A 25,601-nucleotide genomic window follows, 5' to 3' on the forward strand; every position below is an offset into this window, starting at 1 on the left:
CTATCCGGGCTATAAAGTATTTCCTACCACCAGCAAAATGCCTAGTAATTTTACTTGACAAAGAGCTTTAGAACAAAAATCAAACATAAAGGTTGTTAGGTGATGGAATTTGACATTACTAATATTCATCTAAAACAAACAGCCTTTAATCTTCCCAGTAATTTGCACGCGTAAGAAGTCGGGGCGGTCACTAGTTGAGCATAAGACAAACGTAATTACATATACTTCACACCAGATTCTTTTAACACATCAAAAAATAACGAGTACAACTGGTTATCTGACAAAAAATGTACTTAAGTGCGTCGTTCAGGAAATTTTTTAAATACTTCTTATAAAGAAAACTAGTTGTTTCGCGCGGTTTCATCCTCATAAATAGCATTTATTGGAATAGTCCCACTGTGTACTTTATAAAAAGCAGCCTACATGATAATCAGGTACATGGTTAATCTCTGTAGCAAATTTCATTCAAATATATTTAGCGGTTTTTGCGTTAACTTCTAACAAACATTTCAGCGTACCAGTTTTTTTTCATTAAGAGGGAGATACTCCTAACTACCATAGCCTTTTTTTATCCCGGGGAAATATTTGTCCTACAAAAACGTTACCACACGGGCGGAGTCGCACGCAAAAACTAGTAATTTCATAACGAAGATATTGGTGTGCAAGTAAATATGGCTCAGTATCTGAGGTAGGGAGGTAGAGGAAAACATATAAAAAATTAAATCGAGTTTCTCGTGCTATTTAGACAAGTGGGCATTTCCAAAACACTGGTAAACAAATAAGTACCAAATTTATTAAATGCGTAGATACATATTAATTTAAGCTCACAACTCGTGACTGCCTCGGTTTCGTATTATATTGTGCGTGATATGACTTCCGCTCTAGGTCCCGGGTTCGAATCCCGGCTCGGGCAAATTGATACTGGGTGTTTCTACTCATTATCAGCCCGGAGTCTAAAATTTGTGCCGGACATGGCGATTGACTTTACGGATGAACAACACCTCAGACCTCTGACCATGAAGGCTGCAAAGTCTTCGAAACGTCGGGAGAAAAATAAAATCCAAAAAACCGCGATAGAATCCGGAAAATTAGTTTAATTTCAATGTCTAACATTCGCGTAAACATAAGAAATCATTATGGCGATTGACTTCCGTGACATCAAGCGATGGAACTCAATGACGAAATGTGGTTGTCCTGGTAGCTCTGCCTACCCCTTCAGGGTTCAGGTGTCACGAGGGTGTTACGCTAATATTATAAAGAGGTTTATTTTTTAAGTTTTGATCCATCTCTAAAACTAAGTCTGATATTGAGAATTAATTCAGATGTCCCCGTGCAACCCAAGGACGCTCTTGGCGTCAACGGCCATGAGGCCTACCTTCCGCGCTACCATCCATCCCGGGGGTCATCACAATGTGAGAAATGTGCACAACGTACACTAAGGGCAGACGGCCCCCTGCCGCCCGCCGACAACCCCTATTAGTCGCCTTTTACGACAGGCAGGGGATACCGTGGTGGAATTCTCCAAACGCCCCCAATCCACAGGGCGAACGCTAGAATACCCCTGAGTACCATGAGAATTGAGGTTCTTTTAAACCGAATTAACCTTTAACAGAGGTAGAGCGGCAAACAAAAACTAATAACACTATCAAAACAGTAAACAATTGTAACTAGAATTTTTTAGCATTAAATTAGAAAACGGTGTCCGAGTTCGTCGATGTAATCTTGCTCTGGATTTATTAGAAATTCTGTTTGGCGTCGCTGCTGTTTATGTGCGAGCTTAGCTTTAATTTATTATTGAGCATCTAGATACCATCATATCAAGGGAGGGCTGGGAAAGTAATGAAGTTGTTTAACCATTTGATGATAAAGGCTTGAGTTTATATACCTTGGTGATAATTATTATAATTATTCATAAACACTATACTTGATGATGAAATTGATTAAAAATAATAGTAAAATTACATGTTTTTAAAGAAACATTTAGTATGGTAGCAATATATTTGTATATTGATCGAGCTATCCAATCTAAAAACTAAACTACAGATTGTAAAAATTAAATACTTATTAATGACGCAAAAAATACTTACAAAGGCAAAACGGTTCCCCGTTTATGGTAAAATTTATTTTATCCATTACTCCGAAGTATCACTATTTCACGATGCGAAATCGTAAATAAATATAATAAAATATGCGATATATTTGGACACGACCGCACGCGCTTATGCCGCGCGGAATACTGGCCAGTGTTTGTAATTGTTTTGATCTTGATGCTTGATAGAATAATTTGAATATTTGAATAAACTGCCAGTTGGCGCCCATATCCATAGATAATAAAGATGCTTAGTATTGTCAAAATAACCTCTTTGTTGTTAGAGTCTGGAGATAGTATTATTTACTATGGTGAATGATTATTAGAGATTTCTATATCTGGGTATAGCGTTCTAGAATTCACTATTTTTTTGGTGGTACGGTATAAAAACCGCATGTAAATAAAATAAGCCTATATGTAATAACTGATGGATATCTATCCATCAGAATTATTACATACCTATAGGCACTGTACTCATCTGGGTACAGTCGGTATATACTATTTTTGAGCCAAGCATATTCTTTTTAACAGGACACTACGTTTCTTAGCCTGGTAAGGGCCGGCTTGTACAAAAACACCGGACTTTTAGGTGAACGCTTCAGGTGCTCGCAACCCTGACAACCTGACCCTCCTTCTTTTCTTTACTGTGTTCCAGTTTGAAGGACGTATAATCCTATATCTTAGTGATAAGCGCAGTACCACGCAGTGCTTTATAATATTTGAGTGATCCTGTTTATGAGCAGGCGCGTCTTTTACAACCCGAAGCCTAATTATCTCGGACAGTGTGTACTCAAAGCACAGCCGTATTACATTAACTTAGTGACATTAGCATTGAATGGTATTCTGTACGCCGATATCAATTATCGTTAAAGAGATGTGGTGTGTTCCGTGTTTGTTATCAACTGTCATCATCAATCAAAGGTTGGCGAGCAATTTCAGTTGACTTAAAAATGTCGCAGTCATTTATAGTAACTGACACTTTTCTCCCAACATAAAGTAGTTTAATATTCGCCATGGATCAAAATGCATCGCAATAACTCACTTGCTAAGTGTTAAAAGAATACGAAATGACAATAAAACGCGCGCGTAGTACGGATTATGATTTGCGCTGGTTTTATTGATAAGCCATGTTTTCTAAAAATTATTGGGTACTTGATGTATTTTCTACCAAACTGGATATCCATCATGATTAGATGTTACCTATAAACTAATAACTAGCTACTGCTCATGGCTCCATGATATATGAAATTTTGGAATATTATAGGATATGACTTTTCTATTTACAACTCCGAAATAAGACGTATCAACTATTAAAGTGGGGTGTACAGATATTGAAACGATTTGACTCATGATCGACGTATCATTAATTGTCTTGAGAATATAAACAAATCCTCTCCGATGCAATTTTTGTGCGTTCCGTCTTTACATCGAATGCACGCCTTAGTACAGGCGGACATTTGTTGCGGCCCTAGGCGTGTGCCTAACTGTGCAGTTAAGTGTGTATAGTAAAAGATAAACCTAAAGAACATAAGAATAAAAATACTCGTCGGTAAGTAATTTTTTAGGCAAATAAATTTATGTTTTCTGTTAACCTCACGCGGTTGCGAGCGAATGTTAGCAATGTTTAGAAAAGACCAACGTGAGGAGAGATACTTAACTATATAAAAAAGATAGCCGTAGATGTTTAGGGGGGGGGGGGTAGATATATTAACGTCAAAACGATCTATAGGGTAGCGGATGGATGCGGACTGCTCATAACCACTTTGCCTTGGACCGGTTGGTGGTCATTTGGGGAGGCCTATGATCGATAATGAAAGGTGATAGATGATTAAAGTGACTCATATGTTCATTTCCTATTTTATACTATAAAATCAAGATTATAATACTTTTTAGTGTAAGCATAACTATATAAATATTATATTATTATTTGCAATGCTATATTCAGCCAATCGAAACGCCTGTCCGTATACAATAGCAAATATATAAATATAATATCAGCCCAGTACTATATACTATCCCACTTCTGGACACGGGCCTGCTCTGCTACTGAGAGGGACTAGGTCTCAGTCCACCACGTTGGCCTAGTGCGGATTGGTAGACTTCCCACACCCTCAATATTCCTATAAAAAACTCTCAGGTATGCAGGTTTCCTCACGATGTTTTCCTTCACCATTACATAGCAATTACGTGTCACATAATCTTGAATCACATGTTGCTATTTTATTGCGTAGGCAACAAGTTAATAATGCTATAACGTTGTTTGATTCAGTTCATTGAAAGTCTTTACTATCTTTGTTTCTCCGAGACAATTTTGACTGCTAGTCTCTACATAACGATCGTAAAGTTGTATTACTGTCAAATCTACTAAAATATTTCAGTTCATTTTAATATAATCACATCTTAAGAATGGAGGTTACAAGCATTATGCAGTTTATCGCCCTAGCTTGATATAAATCAAGCAGCTAGCTTCCCCGTGGAGGACAGAGAATTCTCGATACTCAAATGTAGAGCCAGTCTATACATTTCCAATCCACCAGTCTACACTATTTGTCAACAAATGGTTAATCGCACAACGTTAAGTTAAAACAAATTTCGCATTTATCATAGACTATGTTATAGAAATTTTGCTTTATTTTTGCAATCAGAATCTACCTTGATGTTAATTCCATTCATATTATCCAAAATCCACATATAATATTGTAGACTGAGAAAGCAGTACTTACCCTGTTTAATCGGCCTATATTTTAAGCTATAGGAAAATATGGCTACCTACCATTTATAAAAATTAATTTTGAAATTCCACGTTTTGAAACTTCAGGATGAATAGTTTGCTAAAGAACCTGCCTGGGATTCTAAAGTAGATTTCTTATTTACGAACACTCTTGAGACTAAATAAAAATAACTATTTCAACCACTTACAGAGTTTGGTGCTTGTATTGTAATCAATCAGCCACCTTTTGGAGTTTGAAGTGAGCGATAATAGGTGCGACGCAATGGTAAGCTTTTTTAAACATTACAGGGCCGCATTCGGGTTATGTGCGCAGTGACGTCCATGACCCACAGACAATAAACACACAACTTTAACTATATAGTGGATTAGCGAAACACAAGTATGCAACTGTAATAATATACTTGATTAGTGATACAAGTGTAGAAATCATGATTAATTGTCAAAAACAATGTTTTCCAAAACTGAAATGCGGACATCAAAGCAAAGCAAAGTTTAGAATGTCAAGTTATAGCAACAATATATTGCGAAATAAGTTTTATATGCGTTTACACTAGGAGCAATATAAATATTATATGCACAATGCACATGTGCCTCGGTGCAAGTCTTGCAAGCTTTAAAATTTGTAGAAGTCAGCTTGCCATTACTATTTACATGGTAGAAATAGGTTGCGGAATGTAACTCCTGCAAGTTGTGTTGTTAATCTTAACGTCAATTAATAAAATAATGCTGTCAGTATGGGGTTTGTATACATTCAAACTGCCTACATCCTAGAAAGGATTGTTGTAACGCAGGTAAAAGGAGCGACCCACGTTCCCAAGGCACGGAACACTGACTTATCGAAAGTATTTATTATGCTCGTTTTAACGCTGAAAGAAAACATTGCGAGGAAACTTTAATACTCACCTAATTATTCACTATAATAATTTCAAAGATAAATAAAATCTGCCATCCTATATTAGCTCAACCTGATGGGCTAATCTTCTCAGTAATAGAGTGGTTGACCCCAGAAATGTTTTACTGGTGTTAGGATAGTAATATCTGACAGAATATCGATTGTACACAAAGTGTAAAACCCACCATAATGACCCAAAGTGTGTCGCGTTCCAGAATCAGCTTGTATATAGCCGCCCGATTATTGAATCGACTTTCGAGGAATCATCTACAATGTTGTCTTGCTTCCTCAGTCAACACAGCAAAAAGTGTAGAATTATCAAATATTCAAAGTTTCCTAATGTACAAATGATAACAATACAGCGTCTTATATATTACGTAGTTAAGATAAAAAAATCACATAATTCGAGCTAAATGTTGATCAAAATGCTGGTCTTAATTTTTATATTTTTCAACACATTTAATGCCCCGTCTACCTAACTGATTTCCTACCTGTCGTGTCCTTGTCAAACGTATCGTAATTCATAACAAAATTTGCTTACGAGTTCTCAACACTAAAGGGAGGGTCACAGTGCCAGTGGGAGGGGGAAGTTAGTTATACCAGCGAATATACTCTTTATTATTTCCTGTACGGCAGACGATTACAGTGCACACGGATCGTTTTTAATTATCTAAATATGTGTTGGGCAAATAAAGTTTGTTTCTTCATCCCGTTGAATTCGGCCGGCGTTGTCATTGGTGTTGGGAATATTGTGAGTGTTTTTTTTAATAATTAAATAGGGTTGTCACATCTTGCACGTTCCGTGCGGAAAATATGGAAATAGTTTTTTGTATTGTCAATATTTTTAAGTGGTGTTAGACGTTGAAATAAAAACTAAAAACTATTTAAACGGATTTTATCGCGGTTTTTTATATTATTATTTTCTCCCGACGTTTCGAAGACTTTGCAATTTTCGGGAGAAAATAATAATATAAAAAACCGCGATAAAATCCGTTTAAATTTTATTTCAATGTCTAACATTCGCGTAAACATAAGAAATCATGGTGTTAGACGGTTTATTGTTTATAGACATGGGCGCCGTGTGGGGGGTGCAAGGAGCACGTGCATTCCCTCTATGCGGAACAAATCACAATAAAAAATACTGAATGACAATAGGAACTAGCAACCACAGAGGATTTCTATTATGGTATGGTTGTTATACAACAACCCGTGTGATTTTCAGTTGAACAAAAAATAAATTTAATGATGTCAACCTACTATAGTGTGTAGATGCAGGTGCACCTCCCTAAAATAATTTTGGTGGCACCCATGTTTATAAACCTAACTGATGATACGAAGCGTGCTTTTCTAATATTATTTATCTCATCTTAAACATATCATTGATATTTTAGATTCAAAACCCATGGGCCAAACCCAACTCAAACCTCTGACTGTTCTAAAAAAATAATAATAATTATGTGTCTATTTTTTGTGAATTATCGCTTGCTATAACGGTGAAGGAAAACATCGTGAGGAAACCTGCATACCTGAGAAGTTCTCTACAGGAATATTGAGGGTGTGTGAAGTCTACCAATCCGCACTAGGCCAGCGTGGTAGACTAAGGCCTAATCCCCCTCTCAGTAGTAGAAGAAGCCCGTGCCCAGTAGTGCAGTATATAATACAGGGTTCATATTATAATTTATATAAATAAATACCGATTATATAGATCCGAATTAACACTATATCTAAATTATAAATAATTCATTTGCACCTTATATACAAATGTATATAGGGTGACTTAAAGCCATAGGAATTCTCTCCCAGTCAACCTTAGGGTGTTACAGAGATAAATAAGGTAGGTGCATCAAGATTGATATTTTAAGATATAAAAAAACATACCGAAAAGTAAATATGACAATTAATAATAAATATGAATATAATATACAATAAAATAATGTTTAAATATCTAAATACTATCCTCCTTTTTCATAAACGTTATTTATCTAAGGACGGAGCATTGCTGTGATTAAAAATCTGTTTCTAAAGCTAAAGATGAAACTTTATTTTCCTGGAATAATAATAAAATTAATAATATCCCTATATTATATACCGTCCCACTGCCGGGTACAGGCCTCCTCTACTATTGAGAGAGATAAACCTTGGTCAACCACGCTGGCCTGGTGCGAATTGGTAGCTTCACACATATAAAAAAGATCCTATAAATAAATTCTCAAGTATGCTGGTTTCCTCACGATGTTCCAAGGGACATAACGTCATTTAGATAGTGTAACTAAACACAATTCCAAGGAGAGTGGTGTAGTATAGGGCAAATATAATTGAAATCCGATGGTAGTTTTTGAGTTTATCGCGATTAGACCGACGCGGCCGGGAGCTTTGTTTAATAATATGTAAGAATTTATAATATAACAGAGGCAAGAAATTAACAGAAATCTCCCGTTTACGAAATGATCGATGCCATCACTATTAAACAAAGGAAATAGGATTTAATTTGGGATTTTACATAAGAATATTCCATTCTCATTGCACGGAAAATTATAAACTACAGTAAACACATAAATAGGAAATTCCAATGTACTTTATAATATACACATATGTATATGTATTTATATACTTACATTGGAATTTACTATATGTTTGACGTGAGATTTACTTTTTTCAAGTATAAGTTACATAGTTATTATATTATCTACAAAAGTAAATCTCGCGACAACCTTTTATCTCTACATACAGTTACATACTACAAAGCAAAGATTGATTTAATTATTTTTTTTGTTTAGGCCATTTAAGTAAAAGCTTGTTTTTTACTATTTATTTTTATCAGCAAAACTTTTAATTTAATGCGCATATTATAGGAGTGCGTAAAATATAGTCGGCCATCTTAGAATGACGTCACTTAGCTAACCATGCATTGCTATCCAAACTAAACATGTGTGCAAAATATTATCTTAATCGTTTGCGGATAACTACTTTAAAATTAATTCTCAAGATTTTACCCGAACATACATTATATACATGCAACTATTGCAAGTTAAATAAAAGCTTGTAAAATAGTGGGCAACCATTAAGCCGTCTACTTTAGGGATGTTATTAAATTGGCCTTTTAAATTCGACATACCTATTAATTATTTTGCTTGAAGCACCATTGTAATACTGCACCGTCACATAAAACTTTCGTATGAAAAGTTATTGTGGTCGAAAGTCCCATAGCAACACATTATCGATGAGTGGTGCGTAGCAAAGTGACGTCACGCGTACCTGGTGCGCCTGAAGTTTTTGTTTGTTTGAACGCTCTAATCTCAGGAACTACTACACCGATTTTGATTATTTTTTCACTAATAGGAAGCCACATCACGCCCGAGGGCCAAGTTACTTTTATATCCCGGAAATACTTTTTCACGCATGTCGAGATGCAGGCAAAAACTAGCAAAAACTACAAATATTGTAACTACAAAATTAGTTGTTTGATTAAAAAATATAATATATTTATATTGTATTTGTTTATTATGTCCGTGTACCTTTATATTTGTGCTATAATATTTTTAGTTTTTTTTTCTTTCCATATTAACTTATTACTTTTAAACTATTTGCGAGACTGAAAGCAGGAATCAAAGCAAACCCACCAATTATTTTTTTTATGACGAGATGAACATACCGCTCGGATGATGGTAAACGTTACGACCGCCCATAAAGAACAGTAATATCATGCTAAACTTAATTACAAAGTACTGCGTAGTACTCCACTGCGCAAGTCACCCTGAGGCGTATGTACCCTCATAATGCCCAGTAATTACACTGGCTACAATGTCAAAACCGGAATACAATAATGCATTCACACTGCTGCTTGGCGGTAGAAATAGACATTGTCGTACCTACTCAGACGGCTCCTCGCATACAAGACACTTGCCGTCAATCGTTCAAATGTTAGTACAATATAATGAATTTATAAATATTTATAATTAGTAGATTACGTTATTAATTTCCCACTGGTTTTATGAAGTCGTAAAATTAATCAATGTCCGCCCATAATTTAATGTACTGATAGCCTTTGATAACCTATTTTTAATCATTTTTTGTATTTTAAAAGCAGCTGGCCGCTCGCAAGATGGTAAATATTACTGCCAAAAAATAGGAGCACTTTTTTTGTATTACGTCATAGAAGTGCATGAAGCTTAGCAACACCGGCATAAACAAATAGGGCCCCATGCGAAAGCAAAAAAAGACGACGCGAGGCCTGAGGCGAAATCAAAAGCAAACTACGCAAGGCCCCGAGCGGAGCAAAAAAAAGACCCCCGGTTTTAACTATTTCTCCCGCAAGTTCGTAAAAAGAATTTGTCGACGGGACCACGAGAGGCCCAGGGCGGTTGCCTGGTTCGTCACCCCTTAAGGCCACCTCTGCAATAACTCAGAGTGCGGCTGAACATACGTTCACACGCCATAGGTCCCCAGTAAGGGACAGAGTAGGAATTTGTGCCCGATATTATGGTGGTAAGTTCGTCCCTCAACATATCATGAGACTAAACAGGATAAAAATTTTGTCCATTAGTTACCTCTCCGCCGACACCTTCGGGGTTATAAGGCGACAGTGTGTGTGGAACCCGAAACACCATAAAGACACTAGTGATAAATGTAGTTTGCAAATTATTCCAATGATAATTAGATTTTACAAAATTGACGAAAGGGAAACCGACAATCGGGTTATATGGGCCCTTCGGCACTGGTGTGTATTTGGTGTTATATTAACACTTAATCTAAATTCGGCAAACTAAGTTCTAGTTGCTTTTCATAGTAGTATTATGTATTCTACAGTTATACCTAATACTAAACTTCACCGTTTCATATTAAGGTTACACGTCATTAGTGCGCATTTATAGGGAATTCCCCGTACATAAACATAAAGTCCGATTTACATTAGCGAAATGATATGCGCAGGAGAAATCGACGTTGTTACAGAAAATCCGAGTTAAGAATTAGTTGCGTCGCATGCTATAGTTAATTCAAACCCCATCTACTAATAAACCATACTCGTCAAATGAAATTTCAAAGTTTATTGCACTCCACAATCATTTTATAAATGTTACATTTAAATGAACTGCTCTAAATAACAATAAAAAATCAATTCTACTTTTTTTTTCTCCTCTCTTTATCATGTACTGATTTTGAAAAGAGCAACACCAGAGTTTCTTGTCCGTTCTTCTCTGGTAAGAACTGCTTTCCGAATTGGTGCTAGAATTAATATTGACGGAATCTAAATAATGTATAACATTTTACAGATTCAAATAAATCATTTCATTTCAATACGCGTGACATAATCATGGACCCTGTCGGGCAAAGTTTCAAGAGAGGGAGAAACTATATAATTAAGTACTTATATTAGGTATTTGTTATAACTCGTCTTTATCGCTGCTAACATTGTGCCAAAAATCTATGTTTTACTTTTATGATTTTTTGTGATCATTTTGTAGTTTAGGACCAACATGACATGTGTGTGAATGTATTTCTGACTGGAGTTGTAATGCTACCGGTGCGACAAATTCTCTTAAAGTACTAGCACCATTAGGCCATGTAAAATTGAAATTACTTTTTAATTATTTATTTTGTTCGAAAACATTTTTTATGGAGGGGGATGATTTTTATAAGGAGTTATTTTAAAGAAGATAAGTATGTAGTTTCATTTAGTAACGCAACTCGCTATCCTGAGACATGAGATCTTACGTCTTATTATGTCCAGTAGTTACAGTTAATGTATAACATTTGCAGGTTCAAATAAATTACGTAATTCCAAAAAATTATTATGACATTTCATTTAATAAACGCAATGCGAAGCTTTTATTTGTCAGCAAAATTTATTGATGGTTTGGTACTGATTAACAATTTTATTACTTGCTGAAAATAATTTACTCGTTTAGACTTCCTTTTGTAATACCTCACCGCCGTACCTAGACTCCTAGGGAAATTTTGAATAAGCACCAATTGAAACTGTCAACTTCAGGAGCAAAGCTATTTTTTTTTATATATATACGGCAATTGTTGTACATTATGCCAATTTCAAGTTAGGAGGAGCAAAACTTACATCATAATTTAATTGCAAACGTGTAAACAACTTCCTATCGCGATGTAGTGAACATTTTTCCTGTAATGCGTAACACACAACATATAATATTAATTTAAACTTAATGATTCACACGCATCAACACGCTTACCTTGTTTTCGCCCGTTTGGGGGTTTAGTGGCGAAAAGGTAAAATATCACGTGCGATGATGTCGCACCTAATAAAAATATAAAAATAGGTATGTTCAATGTGTGTAAGTGTCGGTTATCTCTTGATATGAGAACAAAATCAACTATGTCTAAATCTGCTTCGCATTTATGAGTAAGGGTTTTTTAATAAGTTGATCATATGTCGGAAGGAAACGAAAGATAACAGCATCATGACATACCTTGTAATGTTCTGTGTTATACGGACTGTGGTCTTCCAAGACAACATTCCTAGATGGCGGCAAATTCGTTATAGTGTCACGTCAGAGAGACCGCTCCTGTTAATTATAAATGAATCTATGACATTGCTGTCGCAATGCCAGTGAGTAGGCTACCAAGACTTATAGAACTGATACTGGATGGTTATCTTGGTCAAGATTAAAATAATAATTTAGTACAAGTTCAATCTCGTGAATATAAGTTAGTGCCAAAGCTTTATATTAGTCCTAAGGGTGCTAAAAATAGTAAAAGGGTAACGCGACGTTCCAGATTTTGATTTGGTACAATAAGCAAGTGCATAAACAAATTCGTAATTGTTATAGAGCTTTTTCGGCATCATCTCTAAGTTATGTTACTAATATTAAAGCACAATTAAATCGGATCCTCCCCCACTCTACGAGGGAAGTACCGGGCGATTGCTAGTCGCCTCCAGCCGGATGACTCAAGGATCACCGCTTTGTGGTCATGCATTCCCCTCCATACGAGATCGCTCATAACACTAGACATCAGAGGGTGCGGCTATAAGCTCCCAACCACACGGAATCTCTCCAGACGAGAACATACGGCAAGATAATCATTTAGGTAGGTTACAAGTCATAAGCCCTATTGGGCATGCTGTTAGGATTTCCACTAAGTTAAACTATGGAAGCCTTTGCTATCAGTCTGGAACGCCGCGGCGTCTCAAAGTGTAAATGTAAGTATAAACACCCTTCAAATTGGTTATAAGTAATTTCTCCATTTGGAAGCATAAACACGCTCACCGCGGGCAGATGTCTAGATTACATGGTAAATTCTGTATACAGACAAATTAAGGTAAGTAAATGATCATTCACCGTAAGACAAATAAATTATAATGTTATAAGTTATACGTGCTATATTCGGCGGTGTGTAAATCAAAGTAAAATATAAACCGACTCACATGTGTGTGTAGAAAATGAAACAAAGTTAACTCACGTGTACGAATAGAAAGGTAACACAAAACCTACTCACATTTATATGTTTAGATCTTTAGTTGAACACAACTTCAAAAGTTCTACTTAAATGGCGCGCTTTTTTACTTTCGGCCATATTGTAACTTTATAGTCAGGGAATGTTGGTACTACAGTAAACCACTCACTCACTCATGTAAGATATATTCTGTACGCGGTACTCTCAACAGAAAAGTGTGCAAAACTCACTTAACATACATAGATGATATAGTATTCTATCTATGGACAATATTCATAATATAATATACCTACTTATATTTGGTGAAAGATACTATATCTGCGTAAATATAGGCACATACTCACTTTGGTGTTGCCAGCCTTTCAATGATTTCGCGATCTTTCGCGACATACCTAGTATTCTAATATAAAAGTATAGTTGAGACCGGTTATAACGAAATCTTTTATAAGGATAAAATGGTTAGGTTCCATGGCTTTCACTATACATGAAATTAAGTATACCTCGGCAACAAATTGACAGTCAGGGCGGCGCTTTAAATATAGAGTACCTTTCAATGTTTAATTTTGTACATTATTTATATGTAACAGAAAATAATACGAAAAAGAAGTTCTTCTGGGAAATCAACACCAATATTGTTGGAAACCAGTTATCCATATTTGAAAAATTGTTGTGAGCAAAATGAAAAAAAAATAGATAGCCAGTAAGGTCTGTCCTAATGAAATGTATTTTTTTCAGATATTTTCAACAATCGTAACAATCGCGACGATGACGATGATTCTCATACAAGAGTATACCGTCCACCACGACGAGCAACATATTCTGCAGCATCTGTTCAAGACTGACATGACGAAGTCAGTGATCGAGATAATAATAATAATAGCTCTGTTGATTGGCACGCTCGGGATACCTTTTTCTATTTGCCTCCTTGTTGGAGTACGGAAGGTAATGACATTCTATAATACATTCTATAAATTACCTTTAAAGATCGCATAGACCGCGCTGACGATGTCAACTTGGCGTGAATTTTCCGAAAATATTACCTAAAGGATCTGTCTAAAGACTCTACTATGAAATTAACATGTGAAAAACAGCCTCGGCGGCGTGGTTGTATTGAGTTTAGCGTCTCTGAGATCTTGCGTTTGAATCCAGAGTCGGGTAGTAATATTAAATTTTCTTTACACATCATATCGGCTAGGTTCTTCTCCTATATCTTAGGACGGAATACTCACGGTAAAAAGTACACTAGTTACGCTTTTTCCTACCCCTTCGGGGATAAAAGCAAACTCACGTGTATGTTCTTTCTTGAGGTTCAACTTCCTCTATACCAAATCATATCAAAACAGTTCAGTCTAGCTTTAACACCGTAAAAGGCAGACAAAGATAAGCTACTTTTGCATCTTACTTATAATTTGTGAAGTTATTTGGATGTTCAAATTCAAATTCAATTCAAAGTTTATTGCACTCCACAATCATTTTATACATAAGATGTTACATTTTAATACAAGTGACATAATCGTGGACCGCGTCGGGCACGGCAAAGTTTCAAGAAAGGGAGAAATATACTTATGAACGTATTTGGATAAATTTGGTACAGAGTCTGCATGGTCTAGGAATAGTAAAACAATGACATGTATGCGACTTATCAGTGATAGCACAAGACAATAATTCAGATACGTCAATAATAATCGAGAATGTATGCAAAGAAATGTATTGTAGGGACCTAAAAAAGGTCGCCAGGTGGTCACATAACATGGACACTATTATTTTCTGATTAATATTAGCACGTTAGGAATAAATGTTCGCCATCTCTGACATAGATACTTATATGAGAAAACGTCAATTACTCCGAATTTGTGTTATGTTTTCTACTATTATCTTCCAGTTTTGTTTATAGGTCAAAAGGTCACTAATTTTAATTATTACTCGCTAATTTAATATGACCATACGATATTTTTAGTAACTACGACATCCGATAAATACTTCTTCCTCAATATGACATCTGTTATTTGTGAATAATCTTCAGAATACAGGGCTAATTATTAAGTGAACATGATAATATAGGAGGAGCACAATTGGGATGAGTTGCTTACAAGGAAAGGAGTCAATAAAATTTTCATATATATATTTTCGACTTTTCTATATAAAAATTTCGAAGGCATGTGAAGTCTGCAGACTTAGGAAGCTAGTGCGGTTGACTGATGCCCTAACTTTTCTTTTTTATTGCTTTGAATAACGAGACGAGCTTGTCGTTTGCCTGATGGTTAGCAATATGACCGCACATAAACAGTAGAAACACCATCCTACACCTTAAATTACAAAGTATTGTTTGGTATTCCACTGCGCTCGCCATCCTGCGACATGAGATGTTAAGTCTTATTATGTTCAGTAGAAGCCTGTTCTCAGCAGTAGGATAGTTTATACAAGGCTGGAAATATTATTAAATAGTTTAGATAATAGGCAATGTTATCACCCCATAAGTCGGGCTTTTTGTGTCTAACTGGGTAACTTACCATCAGAACCAAATACCATCGCACAGAAAGAATGTTTTTTTGATACTGTAATATTTATATGTGGTTTTAATAAGAAGCTATGCATTTTCCAGAACATTCCGAGCCTGGTCCTGTCGTACTTCGTTTATGGGATCATTGTGACCATTATATGTATCCTGGCCGCGCTTCTAGAAGTCGTACACAATTTTTGGATCATCGCCGCTGTTAAGATTCTTTTAGTTTGTAAGTAATATGTTTTTTGTTTATTGCCTTAGATGAGAAATGAGAAGGAGTTCCTCCTGGTGGTAAGCACTCATGTACTTCATTTGCTTTGGTATCTCGTCGTTGAGTTATATACAGAACTAGTTTTGTGGTCGCGATCCTCGAATAGGTAAAGAGACATTAGGTCCTTCTGCTTAGTATCAGAGTCTGAAACTAGCCCCCTGTAAATATAAGACTGAACTTCTCATAAATGTTTAGTCTTCCAGAATAGTTAATTGTTAGCGAATGAGACAAGACATTGAAGAAATATCAGATACTTTATGAAAATTCGGGCAAGGCAAAGTGACCCCACGTCAATCATTTTTGTAATGGAGGATGAATATATGTTGAGAGAATATATGTTTATTAGACTGCCCTTACTATACTAACTTAATACAGGATGTCCCAGAAAATATTGTCAAGCGGAGGTCCAGAGATAGAGCACCCTTGGGGTATCCGAATCACCCGCATGTGTGTTTTGCGATTTTTCATAGTTTTCAAGTTATGAATATTTTTCTGAATTTTGGAGAATTTTCGATTTGAAGAATTAAATGTAGATTTTTTTAAAAAGTAGAAGACTTATTCGAGATTTTTTTGTTGCAACTAAATCTTCATTAGTTGTACTTTTTTGCTAAAAACAATCAACTTCGTAACTTTAATGATAATTATAAAAATGTTGGTGTAAAGTGAAAAACTAATTTTCTATTAATTACGACTTAAATTTTCTACTTTAAATTAAAAGTCTAAACAGGTGACTTCATGGTGCTAATACGTCAGAGAAATATAATATTCAGAAATATATTCATAACTCGAAAACTGGGAAAATTCGCGAAACATACTTACATGGGGGTGATTCGAATACCCCAAGGGGTGCTCTATCTCTGGATTCCGCTTGACATTATTTTTTGGGACACCCTGTATATAACATGACTTATATACTAATACTAAGTACACACTACATCTGATGGTAACTGGTCAGTGAGTGTCCACGAATCATAAGTAATACCTAAACAATACTTTATAGTAAATTCACTCCTAATCGTTGATGTCTCATCCTCTCCCAGTGACCTTCCCGAGCTGAAGTTCGTAGCAGTAGTAGTTCGTTAGTGGGTTGCCCTCGGCATGGTCACTTAATTTCAAAGGGATGGGAGCGTCTTAAGCGCTTACCTGAAGTCCAGTGTGTATATACAAGTCGACCCTTGGCAGTATAACAAACATAAGTCATGTGATAAAAAAGTAAATTCACCAAGAAACTAAAGCACTATTTCTTTTTCAGTAATCAACATCCATATTTTGGTGGTGGTACACACTATCTACGAACTTATGAGCCGGGGTAAAATATTTGGAAGTAATAATCACAGCTTGCTGGATGAAGAAGGTTTATGGGACTCTAACATGGACAAATAAATTGGTAGCCAGAGCCGTAAGACATACCTACGGATGGTTAAAAAATATGGTTTTAGTTACTTGAAGAAATAAGATATATGTAAGACTAGGCAGTATGGTTGTAAGACTATAGCCTGTCCTCTAAGGACGAAGAAAAAAAATTAAAGAAATAAGACCAGATTTCTATTGTTTAAGGCTTTATTATATAGATCTTAGGGATTTTTTTTACCATGGAAGTAATAGCAACTTTGGCCTTTAAGTGTTTAAAATAATTTTAACTTACTGATCATACGTAAATATGTGATTATGTTTATGATAAACGAATGCTATGACTTGTCATGGGTTAAAGCATGGTTACACCACTCTCCCAACTCGGAATGTTAATGTATTAAAGCTTGCAGAAGCCAAAAGGAACAAATTGTATTAATTTACTACAAAGTGACGAAAAAGGATTGATTAAAAATTGTTATCAATTACCTCATATTATCATAAGTTAGATGTAGGTATCTCAGTTTGTTGTACAATTTCTGACCAGGTAGAATGACTTATGGATATACTTAGTGTTTGTAAAATGAAATAAAGATTACATAGTATATTTGTTAATTTTTTTTATAAATTCTATTGAAATGTTCTATGTCGGAATTTTATTAAGAAACGTAATGTTATTCTCGTTTTATATTATAGCTTGTAAGTTGTAAATGACTGACTGGGCCCTTATTCTGTATGGTAGTGTAAACGCGTAACGCGGCCGTGTCATGTTATCTTCGAGAAATGTGCGTGGAATGGTATTCTGTAAGTCAAATTTCTATAGTCCTAAACATGATGCGTTGTGTTATGTGCTTGTTACGCACTGGTAAAATAACGTGCGGGATAGAGAATAAGGCCCCTGGTAAAGGTAAAAAACAAAAATTACCTACGGGACAAGGTCCGTAAAAATTAATTAGTCTAAATAATTAAAGGAAGCTTTGGGTTTGCTCCTTTATTACATTACACCAGTGCCTCTTAAAAGGAAAAAGTCACTATGTACATTTAAGGCGATTTCATAACTTCTCTATTGAAAATCATAAAGAAACAGCGATTAAAGCAATATTTGATGATTTTAAACGCATGTAAGACAAGACAGTGTAGTCGAAAGATAAATGAACAAATAAAACAATTTTTGAAACACAATAAAATAATTGCAATTGTAACACTCTCAAAAAACAATTGATTTTGTATTCTAAGTAAATGATACCTAAGAGGAATACTTCGACAGTTTGAACAAGTTGTTAGAATACAGCGCCTAAGTCTAATTTATTATTGTCTACACTATTTAGTCTCTATAAAAACTTAATCAATGAACATAAAAATAAAATATGTAGAAAGTACAAGGATATCCTTGTACTTTCTTTCTTTTCGTATCCTGAGCCTAGGTATTCTTTTTTTAAAATATGCATATTTAAGCCTTTTGATTCATCTTTAAAAAAAATCACAGATAAAACAATAATAATATTCAATGTGCTTAATTTATTTTCCTTATTTTTTTTTTAACGCATACTTAGTTTTTTAATGTTCACATCGAATTATTTGAAAAAAAGAATATCGACAATTATTCAAATTTTATTTTAAAATAACCGTTCGAAAACAATGACGTTTTACAAAAATAAAATCATCTTAGTTCGGAAAGGCTAAAATAAAACACATTTTAAACATATTATTATGTACTCGATTATTTTATAAAAACGATTAATAAACATTACAACTTTATTAAAATTATTGTCTTTTTAATTAACACATATTTGGCACTTAAGAGCAGTTGTTTCAACCGTGATCAGGTAAAGTTAATTCTTATTGCCCTGGTCTGGTTATGAATTTGCTTGCAATGCACCAGTGTGATTAGACCCTTAACTTTACTTAACCACGTATGAAACAACAGCCCTTTAAAGCTTAGTTTGTAGCATAAATATATTATCAACTTTATCGTTCCATTGTCCCACAATGATTCGACATATTAAAATAAGAGTTTGAAGTAAAGTTGATTCTTACAAAGTTGACCTTTTTGTCTTATGTAGATAGATATAATAATAATAAAATGTCGGTTGTCGCATTAAAAAAGTTTTTTCTTATGCTCAGCGTGGTTTTAGATTTTGTCTCTACCAAATATGAGACATATGCTAAAAATGCACGCAACATACATAAACTAATTGTTCTATATTTGTTTCCAATATTTGCGACACTATATTGTGTTGGTAGATATTAGAAGACCTATTCTCGGAGACAGAGGTACCGAAAACTCTACTAATCATTTTACTAATTGGCAGTCTATTTCCTATTCCCTTTACATAATTGTGTTCATATTTTTTTATTTGTTTAAAAAGTTTATAAATCAATCTTAATTATGCAATGATTGCGTGTTATTGCATTAACAAATTGATTTAATAAAAAATGACATTTACGATATTTTTTTAACAATATTCTTTAAGAAATTCTTTAATTTGATTATATTAACATATATATAATATTATTCACAATACTCTTTGGGAACGTTTAGGTTTATTTCAACGCCATCTGTTATCAAATACATTTAAACCTCTTCTCTGTTATTGAGTTGTTTGTAGAAACTGTAGCCAAGTAGTATGGAATAGACATTTAGCCCTGTAAACATTAAAAGATATTAACTTAAGTCTCTAAATATTTTTTAAAGTAAAAATGATCAACTATAGTGATTCAGTATAAACCATTTTTGTAATATGATATCTAATTGGCAAGTCCATTTATAATCTCTGAAGTTTATTCATAAATCTTTTAATTCATTTTTGATATGCACTAGAAAAAAATGGAAAATAGGCTTTGAAGAACAAATTTCGCGATGTTTTAAGTTAGGTTGCCGTACATTCTTCTATTATTATTGCTGGTTGTAGGATATATTTTATATCCTCCCGGCTAGCGACCACCGTACACAAGGTTTTAAAACCCGTCATAGTGGCACACGTAAGTGTGTCGCGTTCCGGGATCAGCTTGTGTGTATCCAGTTCCAACAGGCCAACATAATTGTATCGACTGCGGAGGGGTAATCATCTCTTGTCACTCGATATTCAATTGGACCCTACCCTACTATCAGGTGAAGTGGGATCACTTTGCCGTACTTGTATAAAAAAATAATTGAAAAAATATTAGACTGAAGTATATTTTGTTCTGCATACCAGTATTACGCATTACAACAGTACTTTCGACAAATCGAAGGTCCCTACTAGAGAGTAGGTAGGTAGGTATACTATATGTAGAGACGTATAGTATCGAATCTGCAAATTCCATTTTACAGACTCAATACTTTGCGTAGGGACTGTCGATATTTAAACGGTCGTTATTAAAATGAAATGCATTTATTTAAGACAATAAGGATTAAAGTGCTTATCGCCATGGTGATTAACACTAAACAAGCGATATTTATTCCACGGTCCCTTTGTAAAGTATTGCATGTGCAAAATGCAATTTTGCAGATTCGATACTTTAGGTAGGGACCGTCGAAATAAACATATATTAGATTTTAATAAGCAAATGCTACCTACCAATATAGACGAGCTCAGTACACACAGTTCCTGCAGAGTACTTGGGGCAGTTCAGGAAGAATATAAACATCGACAGCAAGAAGAATACTGTCCACGTGATGAAGTAAGCCTTGATGATACCCGCACGCTCCTGCAAAACGTGTTTAATTTATACAGACAAATGAAATAGACGCATTATGTTAACTCATATTTGGCCATTTTTATCTTGCCACCCATGAACACGTATAAATTTAGAGGAATTGTGGATGTTCCGCTGGTCTTAAAGTAATGAGAGGATGAATTTCGACTCTAGCCAAGGCCTAAAGCGCATCTTCTTATAATACACTGTCAACATAAGCCTTAGAGACGGATTCTTTTATAAATTAGTCTTATTTTCGTATTTTAAATAATTATTCACCGACTCCAAAATTGGTAGTCAGTGGTTTTTGAAGGCGGTATAATTTTTTATTAACACGTTTTTAGTTTTTGCTATATGTGTTAGTAAAAATCTGTATATACGTTGAGGATATCATAGTTGACAACATTATTTTAATAGTTTTCTGATGTACCTCCAAAATCGAGGATCCAACAACAGTGAAATTTATATGGGACCACAACATGGGTCGAGAGTTCTGAGGTAACATAAAAAAATACAGTCGAATTGAGAACGTCCTCTTTTTTTGAAATCGGTTAAAACATATCATCAACCACAGAAAATCTACTGCTGAATATAGTCCTCCATAAAAAAAATCCAAAATGACGTGTCAGGTCTACCTTCAGCAAGTTCTTACCGTAACTACGCCATAAACAAACATGACGTCAAACAGGAACTTGGCGAGGAACATGAGCACCAGGATGATGCTCATCACGTAGAGGCCGGTAAGCGCCGCCTGCTCCTCAGGGTCGAGCCCGGTCACCTGGTTCTGCAGTACGCCGAACATCGACGCCTCAACGATCATGATGACCAGCATCACGAAGGTCAGCACCTGGAAACATTTGTTGATTTGCTCTGTGACTCCAATGCACCCGGTGAGTGTAGCTAAACCATAATAATAATATCAGCCCTGTATTATATACTTGCCCACTGCTGAGCACGGGCTTCCTCTACTACTGAGAGGGACTAGGCCTTAGTCCACCACGCTGGCCTAGTGTGGATTGGTAGACATCACACACCTTCGCAATTCCTATAGAGAACTTCTCGGGTGTGCAGGTTTCCTCACGATGTTTTTCCTTCACCGTTAAAGCGAACGATAAATTCACAAAGAACTGAACCATACACAGGTTAAATATTAAAAGATACGAGAAAATAATATACAACAAAACTAGTTATTGAAAATATTGTGAATTTTCTGATACAAAGTTATTATTGTAGTATTGTATTTTAAAAACTTTCCATACAAATATATGATAGTGAAAACCGTTTCCTAATTCGTTCAACCGTTTTTACGTAAGTGAAGAAACACAGATGGGTATCTGTTGTATATTAAGTAGGTATTTAAACTTAAATATTGACATACCCCGTTGATGCATCCTATTATGATGTTCCCTGTTTTCAGCTCAAACACAAAGCAACACCTTTCTAGCCGCGGCAGCCCCATTTTGTCCTGCAATAAAAATATAATTTTCACAACCTTAGGAACACATTACACAACTACAGTCTTATAAACATGTTTTTGCGGTAAAAAGTGGTTAAGAATTGCTTAAATAGCTGTCCAAAAAAAAACCGGTTCCTAGTTTAAACCATATTTAGAGGCAAGATGGCGGGTTTTGACTTACAGCTGATCGAGTAAAAATTGTGTTCTTACTAAGCATAGCTTTGCGAAATTTTTGTAAGTAAGACTGCTATTACACAAGTTATAAGTTAATTTTATTTGACGATGTCGAGAGTACTCGTTTCATTACCATTTGGGAGCATAAATGAGAATGACTTTTGTATTTGGTCGGCTTATACATTTCGATGGCTCCTGAGTAAACTATCGTATCTGAAAAAATAGCAATATTTTTTAGCGTCTCCTTATCTAGATACTATCAAACCCGTTAATAAAGTTAGTAAATGAATATTTTATTGAATTTTTTTTTTCATTTATTAATTTTTTAACAAGATATGTTGGTAGTAAATCTACTTAGATAAGTTAACGCTAAAAACGTGAATATAGCCATTTTTCCAGATACGATAGTGTACTTAGAAGCCGATTTATGTGACGACAATTTACTCAGAAGTTGCGAAGTAAGCCCAAAATCTTTTATGTTTTCCCAGATTTCTCTTTTTTAGTACTTTAGTAATACTTACGTCAAGTGGTATTGCTTATTCTATTTGATGGAAAATTATAATGTATTCGTTGCTTCTACGATGCTTAAAAAAATTTTTGAACGACACATTAGAAAAGGTAATGAAGTGGAAAATAAGATCGATTTATTGCTTCTCATTTTATATACAATTGATTGAAAAGATGAGCAAGCCGTTCACCTGGTAAAAACGTATGCCCATAAACAGTACCAACATAAGAACTATAAATCTTAAGTACCTACATTACACTCCCTCGACAGATTGGTTAAATCTCATCACTGGCTACGATAAAGAAATGCGCCATAAAAGTAATTTAGGGCTCTAATTGCGATTTGAAATTACAGTCACAATGTTTCGAAAACTTTTCAACTTTAATGTTGAGATATAAAAGTTTGCTACGTTGCTGACCTATTTAGAACCCCAGTGTCTCATTTAATCAAATAGTTTGATAGAAATAGTAATCTAACATTAAGTCTTATCCAGAAATTATCATGACGTTACACTTTTGGCGAAATCTAACATAGGAACTAGCTAAGTATCATTAACTATAATGTAAACTTCTTAAATTAACATAAAGACATTAATCACTGCCTAAATTCTCAACATATCCCAAATTACAGCACGAATAATATCTCTAATAAATTCCAACAGGATAACTTACCTAAAGTCAAGGTTTCCGCAAGTACTAGAAATGGATTGGCGTCTCACCAGCAACGTAACACAAGCAGAAATGAAAGTGTTCCCATGCAGAGCGCACACGGACTGAATTCTGGGGAATGCAGTAACTATGTCACGGGGTTTCCTATGCCATAAGATTGGGCCACAGAGTATGTTATGCGCAGATGCGCCTTCTCATTATCTTCTTTGATTTCTACCTATATATGATTTTTGCTGAGTAGAAAAGTAAGCTCGCGGTATTAGGATTAAAATGTGTGTGGATGCATTTTAGTAAGGGATTTTACAAGTGCGTCACCAGCTAATCATGCGTAAAGGTTATGAATACACAAGAATTCTACGAAAGAACTTTGAAGGCATGTGAAGATTTCCAGCCCGCAGTAGGGCACCGGAATGTATATAAACTGTACTTTGACTTTCGGTAGTATATTAGGCTGGTGCTCAACAACGAGGTCTGGAATTAATAATAATCATGCGTATTTTAAAAGCATTGTTTATAAAGCTTCTGAGTATTGGTATGCAATTTGAGATGGTGTTAAATTTAGTATCGCTTATTCTATGTATAGATAGCATATTGAAGAATCATACTCAACTAGTAAGTATTTAAAAAAGTACTAGCCGATTTTGTAGCGCCTCTGCGGATTACATAGTCTTTGAAATCTCCTGGCGTCTCGGAGACTGGTATTTTGATCAATATCGTCTGCCAGTTTACGTCTGGGCTATGACCTATCTTCATCGTCTAAGATTTAGTCCATTTTCCAAACCACTAATATGATAATGTACAATGCAATAAAATTACGACTGTTTTTATTCTTATCTTAACCTTTGGTCTAGACATACTAGATTTAGTCTGTGAGATCAGAGAAATGGGTTTGATCCTCACATACATTCATCATCCAAAAACACTTTAAAATTTGAAATAAGTGAACTCTCAGGAACTAGAATTCGTGCTGTGATATCGGAAATTACGCGTGAAGCATAAATGTGCGAATTGTGACTACTGGACCGTTGATGCTATTCAGGCACATGTAAGCTTAAGCTATCTTATAATAGCTTTAGCCAACAACTTCGCCTGCTTGAAAAATGTTTTCCAAGATAAAAGTAGCTAGTAGTACTAAAGAGTAATGTAGTTTCTTATTAGTGAAAAAAATCAAAGTCGGTTTATTAGTCTCTATAATCAGCGTGTGCAAACAAATAAACTTTTCAGCTTTTTATATTAGTATAGATATTTAACCCAAAACCTGTTTTTAAGTCTTTCAGCTTACGTCTTCGAAGAGTACATGAAGTAACTGTTGAATAAAAAATTTGTTGCGGTTGTTTTTTGCATAGTAAGATGGGAGCCACCAATATTACTTTTAAGGAGGTGTATCTATACAGGTACTAAATAATTACTAAATATTATGATTTATTCCGGACAGAGGGGTACACGTGCACCTCCTTGTACCTCCTCCCGGCGCCCATGCATAGTAACTTATACCCAAAGGCTGCATATTGTAAGACCTCTGGCTGAAATCAATATCTCTTTAAGCTTCCATTAGGATTTAGGATTTATTTTATCAGTTTCATTTATTTTCAGATCAAGCAGGTTATTAGGTTAGAATTAGACTATGTAAGTAACTATTTATTTTTTTACCAGCATGCAGCGAACTGAATATGACGAACATCATAATCAGTATAATTTTGGGCATTATACACACACACTCTTTATTCCTTGAGGGTTAGGCAGAGGCACAACTATTGCACCCACATTTCGCCCTACCTATTCCGTCCCATGATGTGATAAAGGGCGAACTTATCGCCATACTGGTCACAAATTAGACTTCGAGCCGATACTGAGTAAAA

At 35.1% G+C, this 25,601-nt stretch overlaps 2 protein-coding genes across 2 annotated transcripts; one reads left to right on the forward strand and one right to left on the reverse strand.

Annotated features, from left to right (window-relative positions):
* Positions 1–6,279: 6,279 nt before the first annotated feature.
* Positions 6,280–18,369, forward strand: LOC119192448. Its single transcript, XM_037446269.1, has 4 exons — positions 6,280–6,463; positions 13,870–14,076; positions 15,737–15,866; positions 17,161–18,369. Exons 1-4 carry the CDS (start codon positions 6,389–6,391, stop codon positions 17,289–17,291), a joined length of 543 nt encoding a protein of 180 aa, XP_037302166.1. The 5' UTR covers positions 6,280–6,388; the 3' UTR covers positions 17,292–18,369.
* A 1,426-nt stretch (positions 18,370–19,795) lies between these two features.
* Positions 19,796–23,840, reverse strand: LOC115447219 (lysosomal-associated transmembrane protein 4A). The gene is made up of 5 exons (XM_030174208.2): positions 23,746–23,840; positions 22,315–22,401; positions 21,589–21,783; positions 20,819–20,948; positions 19,796–19,904 (listed from the first exon to the last, which is right to left on the reverse strand). The coding sequence occupies exons 2-5, from the start codon at positions 22,393–22,395 to the stop codon at positions 19,834–19,836; spliced, it is 477 nt and encodes a 158-aa protein (XP_030030068.2). The 5' UTR covers positions 22,396–22,401; positions 23,746–23,840; the 3' UTR covers positions 19,796–19,833.
* Between the last annotated feature and the right edge of the window lie 1,761 nt (positions 23,841–25,601).

The sequence above is a fragment of the Manduca sexta genome, unplaced genomic scaffold (genome assembly GCF_014839805.1).
Source record: "Manduca sexta isolate Smith_Timp_Sample1 unplaced genomic scaffold, JHU_Msex_v1.0 HiC_scaffold_28, whole genome shotgun sequence".
NCBI classification, from domain to species: domain Eukaryota; kingdom Metazoa; phylum Arthropoda; class Insecta; order Lepidoptera; family Sphingidae; genus Manduca; species Manduca sexta.